An 8,643-nucleotide genomic window follows, 5' to 3' on the forward strand; every position below is an offset into this window, starting at 1 on the left:
ATAAATTCTCATGTGAGTAGCATCATTTCATTAGTCACCATGTAGCTACTCGTGTACATACAAAGCTTCCAAACTTTCTTCAACGAGTTTATTGTAAAAGAATTCACATACACAGTTTTGGATTCTGGGGTTAGATACCCTAACGTCTGGTTTTTCAAGCCCCCATGGAGATTCTCCAGTTTACCAGCGAAGCATAGAAGTGTAGCTTTGTAGCTTGAGCGTCATCATCATGGATTACCCTGGGATTATGGAAATAGATCATAGGAGAAAGTTGGACAATTAGTGCAAAAGTGGGAAAATATTGGTACAATTTATGTGAAAGGTGAAGAGAAAGAAGAGTGGTTGAAAAAAATTTCTGGTCCTGTATTAGCACCGCTAGTAGTTAATATTGAAGAAATTTTCCATGATTGCCCATCACTAGCCAAATTCAACGATTTACCATCTCGTACTTGTCCATTTCATAATTATAGAGACGACAACAAGGCATGTGCCGTAAAAAATGTGGAGCTACTCAAAAACTGGACGATGAAGAAAAGAATAGTACGATCCGTAGATCGATCCTTCAATATTTACTACAAATTGAACAGTTTAAATTTGATGCATTGTGAAGATATTGCATATCTGCCACATTCATTTATANGCTGGGTGTCCAAGAGAAACTGAGTTTAATTGATGAAAATGGTTGTTTTGATATTTCCATCCCATTGAGTATTCTGCTGGGATTTGCTGAAAATTATCGAAAAATTAAGGTCAATGTGAAGCATCAACTGGTTTTAATCAGGGCTCGTCATGATAATAATGCTCTGATTCAAACCGCAAAAGAAGATGTGAAGATCAACTTTAACAAAATTGAGTGGTTGATCCCATATGTTACACTGTCGGATACTAAGAAGATTGAGTTGCTCAATTTCATCCAGAAAGATCCTGCAATAGCGATGAGCTTCAGATCATGGGAATTATATGAATATATCCAATGCTTCCGGCGACAACAAAACACGTGTGGAAGATAAAAACCGCAACGCAGCTTGAGAAACCACGTTATGTCATTCTAGGCTTCCAAACAGATAAAAAAAATAAGGATATGAAAAATGCTAGCAATTTTGACCATTGTAGCATCGCCGATATTAAATTATTCCTAAATTCTCAATGTTATCCATATAGAAATTTAGATGTAGATATGGCTAAGAATCAGTTTTCGGTACTCTATGTTATATATTCAAACTTTTAATCAGCATATTACGATCAACAAATAAACAATCTATTATTAACTAAAGCATATATTGCAAATATTACACCACTAGTAGTAATTGATTGTTCTAAACAAAATGAATCCTTGAAATTTGGTCCAGTGAATGTCCGCCTGGACTTTGAAACCAAATTGAGTTTTTCTCCGGAGACTGCTGCTTATTGCCTTATTTTGCACGATCGAGTAGTACATTATAACCCCATAAGCGGAGGGGTGAAGAAAGTAGGGGAGTTAAGGGAAGTTAAGTTAAGGGAAGGGGTGGGGGATATAAATTCTCATGTGAGTAGCATCATTTCATTAGTCACCATGTAGCTACTCGTGTACATACAAAGCTTCCAAACTTTCTTCAACGAGTTTATTGTAAAAGAATTCACATACACAGTTTTGGATTCTGGGGTTAGATACCCTAACGTCTGGTTTTTCAAGCCCCCATGGAGATTCTCCAGTTTACCAGCGAAGCATAGAAGTGTAGCTTTGTAGCTTGAGCGTCATCATCATGGATTACCCTGGGATTATGGAAATAGATCATAGGAGAAAGTTGGACAATTAGTGCAAAAGTGGGAAAATATTGGTACAATTTATGTGAAAGGTGAAGAGAAAGAAGAGTGGTTGAAAAAAATTTCTGGTCCTGTATTAGCACCGCTAGTAGTTAATATTGAAGAAATTTTCCATGATTGCCCATCACTAGCCAAATTCAACGATTTACCATCTCGTACTTGTCCATTTCATAATTATAGAGACGACAACAAGGCATGTGCCGTAAAAAATGTGGAGCTACTCAAAAACTGGACGATGAAGAAAAGAATAGTACGATCCGTAGATCGATCCTTCAATATTTACTACAAATTGAACAGTTTAAATTTGATGCATTGTGAAGATATTGCATATCTGCCACATTCATTTATAGGTTCCATCGCTGCATGCCATGATGATCAGGGTTAGGACAAGTTGATTGATGCTATGAGAGCTGATTGGTATATCAAAAGATGTAGACGTTGTTTGGAAGATTATCATAAAATCGATGGTGATACTTTTGATGGACTACCCCCTATGATAAGAGATTGTGTAATGTGTAATAATTCTTTAAAAAAAAAACTTTTAATTGTAATATTTATTTATGTACTTCTTATATTTTCATGATTATTAGTTATAATCATAAAAATTCTCATTTTGTAAAGAAAAGAATTTTGAATAAAGAAAAAAGTGAAAATTTTATTGTTCTATTTCATTTGTAATTTCAGTTATAGCCCCCCTCCTCATCTGCATGAATTTGATTTCGTTGTATTCGCCACCCAAGAAAAATAAAACAAAAAAAAATACCGTTCATTAATTTTGAAAATGATACTGTTCCTTACTGAGGATAATTTTATGGACTGATGATGAGCATTGAATTTTCTTGGGTTATTTACAGAATACCCCACTCCTTGTATATTCATTTTTTAAGAACAACTATGAGTATATATATACAGGGTGTCCCATCTGAAAAGATGCGGCTAAATATCTCTCAAGGGGTAACAAAAAAATGTTTGATACAAAAATTGTAGGGTTTCGAGGGGGACGTCCGATGTTGTTATTATTTTCAGCTATCAATCTCACGCTTGCAAGCTGCAAGCACAAAGTTTTTTTTTTCAAATGACAATCGTATTTTTTACCCTAATGAAACTTGTTCATCTTGATGAGTTCTGTGGTCGAATTCAAGATTCAAACATCCTTGGCCCATCTTGGTGTAATTGTTCCATTCATCTGTTTACACACCGGAATTATCAAATGTAAACAATAAACAAAACATTTCCCTACTCCTTCGAGGATTCTTTTATTCTAATCGGTGCCAATTCAACCCGAATCAAGTTAGTATCACTTGTTATTTCATTGAACACATCACGATGTATTCAGCCAGTGAAATTGTCGATATTTTACTTGTTTTGGGAGAGTGTAGGGGAGTGTATCGAGCCGCTGCTCGAACATATCGAGAACAGTACCGCAATCGACTACATTATCCTACAGATTTAGTTATCCGGAGGATCGAAAGGAGTTCGAGCAGAAATCGAGTAGAAGAGGGAGAATCCTTCGAGGACGACAATAACAAGTACAACAAGGTATTAATCCTGATGATCTCCGAGTTATTGCAATATAAGCTATGATTCACATGAATCCTCACGTCAGTTGGAGAGAAATTGAACGGGATTTAGGAGTACCACGGAGTAAAGCACAAAGAATTCTGCGATCTGGCCGCTACCAGCCGTAGCACATAACTTTGACTCAAGCATTGTCTGCGCAAGACAGGGAAAACCATGTTGATGTTTATAACTGGGCGTTGCAGAGACTGAATGAAGATCCACATTTTTTTCAGTACGTTCTCTTTAGCGACGAGGTAACGTTCCGGAGTACTGGATCGTTTAATCGACACAATTGTTATTATTGGTCAAGGGAAAATTCTCACTGGACGCAACACATTGATCATCAACATCGTTGGAAAGTAATCAACATCTTTGTTGAGAATTTCCGCCAGCGAATTGAGTTTATGTCTGCAAGTAAACGGTGGGAATGTTGAACAACTTTTGTAAATGCTCATTAACTTCCACACATGTTCGCGCTATTTTTTTCTTTTTTTTAGCGCACGGGATGCGAAGCAGACTTTACCTCCACGTGGTGCATCTTGCGTCACGCTAAAAAAGTCTGAATCTTCCATTTGGCCACAAAACTTTTTTTATGACATTTTTCGAGTAAAATGAGATGAAATTAAATAAATGATGAGGTTTCTGAAAACAACTGATCAAGGTGAACAAGTTTCATTACAGTAAAAAATGCGGTTGCCATTTGAAAAAAGCACTTCGTGCTTGCAGCTTGCAAGCGTGAGCTTGAAAAATCAAAATAATGACTACATCGGATGTCCCCCTCAAAACCCTACAATTTTTCAGATGAACACCCTGTATATTAACAGACGTTTTTCTCATGGGTCGGCAACGATCAAAGAATGGAAGAACATGTTTTGACATTTCTGAGTGAAATATGAAGTGGAGTGTGGAATACTCGGACGGGTCATGTGGTTAATATCATCGGATGTGACATGTTTGAAGACTGATCCTCCACTTTGGAAAATCTAAAGGGGATACAGGTTCTAACGTGTTTTTAGAAGGGCCATCTGGAAATGTCAAAGGGGGTGGTCTGGATAATGTCTACTTCACCACCCCCTCCCTCATCTTCAGCCGGACGTTGACAGGTTCAGACCTGTTTAGATGAAATGGCGCCAGAAATGGAAGGAGGGTTTAAAAATGTCAATAGTGTGTATAAATATGACTCCCTCCCCCCTCCCCCCCCCACGGACCGCGACTGATATCGTCATCAACCCTTTCACTCAATCGTCACCACCCTCCATTCACCAGGTATATCATTTCTTACCTGAGAATGCAATTAATTGAACCGCCAATAAAACCGCGAATTAAAACCGCGGATCTCGAATTAATCAACCAGCCATCCACTCAGCCGCCCTTGCGGAGGCCCTCTGGTCAGGTCTCCACTAGACCGTTGCGCCAGAATCTACTAATGAATTTGATAATTGATTAATTACTTAATTAATTAATTAGCGCGGATTAATTAATCCTTCCACCCACCCAGCCTCCTGGCGGGGGCCCTCTGGTCAGGTCTCCCCTAGACCGTTGGGCCAGAACTTGCCAATGAATTTGGTAATTAATTAATTAACTAATTAATCAATTAATTAATCAATAAGTAAATCAATCAATAATTAATTAATTAGCGCGGATTAATTAACCCTTTCACCCACCCAGACCCCTCGCTGGGGCCTTCTGATCAGGTCTCCGCCGGACCGTTGGGCCAGAACCCGCATTACTTATCTACTCAATTCTCCTCTTTCTCCCTGGTTGTCTCACTCCATTTCTTTTGGCCCTTGACATTGGCCGTGATTTTAAATTATTGGCCAATGCCGGCTTCATTTACATATTTCACTGGTTACGTGTTACGCCGACTATTACCTCCGGTGTGTACTCTGCAGAGTATCCCCATGGGGATCAGGTGGTCTGTGATGCCTGTCTGACGTGGAGGATTGCCCCGTAGATGGGCCTCAGAGATTACCCATACTGCTGTCAGTTTGTGTGCGGTTGCGTGAGTTTCGGAACCAGCTGCATCCTCATGGAATATTCTTTTAAGTCCGCACGGGATTTGAATTGCCCCGCGGGCCAATGTTATGACAGATATGAATGACGTGACTGTGTGAGGTTTTCGGTGGGTGTTTTTCATGGTTCCAGAACGTGGTGACTCATTACCCAGGCCTATAGGTAGTCCTCTCCGGTGGTTCCTCACTTCCTGTTGTTCCTAGTGAGTGAGAACTTCTCGTTGGCACTCATCATTCGACTTATTCCTTCATTCGCTTAATTCTAACCTCACTACTCGAGACCGGTGCATGCGAGCGTATTAATTTTATATTATTTCGTTTCCCCACACGTCCCATCGAGGACATAACGAACCCACTTCATCACAAATTTATCAATTACTAGCATGTAATGTGGCATAGATCAAATTATTCTTTGAAAAAGTTCTTGAGATATATGCTTGGTTCATAACTCACAATCCGTGGAGAATTTTTGGCTAAGAACGTAGTCAAAAAACTAAAAAATCGGAACAATTGAATTTTTATATATGGTAAAATTTCTTCAAAATTCCAAAAACTTGTTTAGGTCTTTTGAATGTCAAAAAAATTATCTGAGTCATTTCGATGGAATTAACATTTTCAAGGCACGAAACCGGACCAACGATTATGGAAAAAATCTGGAATATGTCCTGATTTACAATATAAGGAATATTATGAAGATGAATATTGTACCGATTTTTGATGCAATAATCATCATACTGAATGGAAATCATTTAGTATCCCTGATCTTAAATTAATCATTTGAAGAATAGATTTGAAGAATAGAGCGGAATTGATTCGAAATTTCCAATCAAAATAACCTAAGTTACTCCTGATAGAATTTTCTAATAAATAAGCCAAGATTTTTACTTGAATTTGTCCATACGTATTGTAAATGAATCCATCTAAATTAGATCATTTTTCTGAAAAATTGAAAAGTTTGTTTTTTGTTTGCTAAGGGTGAATCAGATATCGAGCAACTAGCAATGGTCCTGCGACAACTTGGTACACCAACAGTGGAAACATGGCCCGACCTTCACTCTCTCCCTGATTATAATAAAATAACGTTCCCCTACCAAAAAGGTATGCTATGGGAGCAGGTGGTACCGGATGTCACTTCAGAAGTCCTGGATCTCATTCGGAATATTTTGGTCTACAATTCATCGAAGCGGTTGACAGCAATTGATGTAATATTATTTTTTAAAAAATTCATTACAATTTTTGTGACCGTTTAAACTTTTATCTTAACGAAATTTGTGTTATTCATTTTCAGGCATTGAAACATAAGTACTTCTACACGCGACCTTACTCCTGCTGCATTCAAAGATTGCCCAAACCTCCTTACGATCATCGAAATTTACTGCGTCTGAAGGATATTGATCCTCTAGTTAAACCCACAGTGATATTCAAAGAAATATTGAATTTATCTTAATCTGAGACTGTTTCCATTATTACATACTAAAGGCGGCTCCTTGCCCACTTCACCCCCCACCCTCGGGGCCAGTAAAGTTTTATCCAAATCACACTGTTGCACTCAGCGTATAACAATACTCACGATATTATCATAGAGATACGATCACACGTCAGATGAATTACTGTGTGACTAATAATGTTTAAGAGTTCGTTTAGGTCAATTAAGAATTCATTTTCAATCACACATGAAATCAAATAAGAGAGTGTACTGAATGTCACTGCCAATGAATAATAATAACAGTTTTATGAAAATGTAAGTGGAGTTTAAAATTTGTTAAGACGATTTTACTTTATCGCTTCGAAGTGCCATTTTAGTTGCTTCCTTGACCACACGAAGATATTTATATACTAACCAAATAATCCACAAACAGGAACATATATACTCATTCAAGTCAGCGATGCCGAGAAATTTCAGGTCTTTGATTGAATATACAAATATGAAAGACAAGTATGTGATGCTATTGTTCGGGGCTCCCTGATGCGTTTAGGGCTCATAGGTACGTAGAGAGAGATACCAGGTTTACCGCTGCAGCGTCTCTATGTCTGATGACGCGGAGCAACTGCAATGGATTAAGAGTAGTTTACAAAAATGATAAAGGATTGAAGTAATAATCGTGGATAATATTCATGCTGATCTTTGTTTAGAAGTATTTGAAATGAATGATCTACTTTAAAAGAAATTGAGGGGACAGGATCGAATCGTTAATTCCTCTCCACAAAAATATCATTTGATAAAATTTACAGGGAAAAATTGTTTTGAAAAATCATTACGGATTTCCACTTATATTTTTTCCTTTTCACATTCTAGTGTGACTACTCGCACTTCACTCACAATATTAAAAGTCCTAGGCTGGGAAGTATAAATATCACTAATTCTTCAATTAATTAGGGTAGCACATCATCAAACTAATAACAGCAAATTATGGCTTTTATACTCGACAGAGTCCAACAGTAGATGTAGGAGGCCGTGTCTGGCTCAAACGTTTTGCGAAGGGTCAGAAGGGTCTGCCTCAGGGTGTCCCGCGAGTGGGTGCTAGGTGGCCGATTAATTCGCGGTTTAATTCGCGGATTTAATTCGCGGTTTTAATTCGCGGTTTTGATTAGCGGATTAATTCGCGGATTTTTGGGCCAACGCTGTAGGAAGGGTCGGTTCTTGAGAGGTCGCTCGTAAGTGGTAGGCAAATTAATCAGTTAATTCGCGCATTCTTGAGCCTGACGGCCTGCCCCCCCCCTCCCAGGCGCCTCCAATTAATCAGTAATTTCGCGGTTTTAATTCGCGGTTTTGATTAGCGGATTAATTCGCGGATTTTTGGGCCAACGCTGTAGGAAGGGTCGGTTCTTGAGAGGTCGCTCGTAAGTGGTAGGCAAATTAATCAGTTAATTCGCGCATTCTTGAGCCTGACGGCCTGCCCCCCCCCTCCCAGGCGCCTCCAATTAATCAGTAATTTCGCGGTTTTAATTCGCGGTTTTGATTAGCGGATTAATTCGCGGATTTTTGGGCCAACGCTGTAGGAAGGGTCGGTTCTTGAGAGGTCGCTCGTAAGTGGTAGGCAAATTAATCAGTTAATTCGCGCATTCTTGAGCCTGATGGCCTATCCCCCCCCCCCCCAGGCGCCTCCAATTAATCAGTAATTTCGCGGTTTTAATTCGCGGTTTAATTCGCGGTTTTGATTCACGGTTTTAATTCGCGGTTTTGGAGTGCAATGCTGTGGCGGAGCGTCGAAGAAAGCTTAAGCTATAAAAAGGATGGGACGTCAAATAAACAAAGAATATTTAAATT

General features: G+C 38.8%; 1 protein-coding gene across 1 annotated transcript; it reads left to right on the top strand.

The window, feature by feature from the left end:
* Positions 1-6,338: 6,338 nt before the first annotated feature.
* Positions 6,339-7,061, top strand: LOC107039350 (cyclin-dependent kinase 20). The gene is made up of 2 exons (XM_015258917.1): positions 6,339-6,577; positions 6,664-7,061. The coding sequence occupies exons 1-2, from the start codon at positions 6,377-6,379 to the stop codon at positions 6,820-6,822; spliced, it is 360 nt and encodes a 119-aa protein (XP_015114403.1). The 5' UTR covers positions 6,339-6,376; the 3' UTR covers positions 6,823-7,061.
* Positions 7,062-8,643: the final 1,582 nt, after the last annotated feature.

Source organism: Diachasma alloeum, unplaced genomic scaffold (genome assembly GCF_001412515.2).
Source record: "Diachasma alloeum isolate Michigan unplaced genomic scaffold, Dall2.0 Dall_scaffold_00297, whole genome shotgun sequence".
NCBI lineage: Eukaryota > Metazoa > Arthropoda > Insecta > Hymenoptera > Braconidae > Diachasma > Diachasma alloeum.

What these genes read in the sequence shown, in the direction of transcription:
- LOC107039350 (XM_015258917.1), top strand. Translation starts at nt 6,377, where the DNA reads ATGGTCCTGCGACAACTTGGTACACCAACAGTGGAAACATGGCCCGAC. An exon ending in AGCGGTTGACAGCAATTGAT is followed by an intron (nt 6,578 to 6,663) that starts GTAATATTATTT and finishes ATTCATTTTCAG; the next exon opens with GCATTGAAACATAAGTACTT.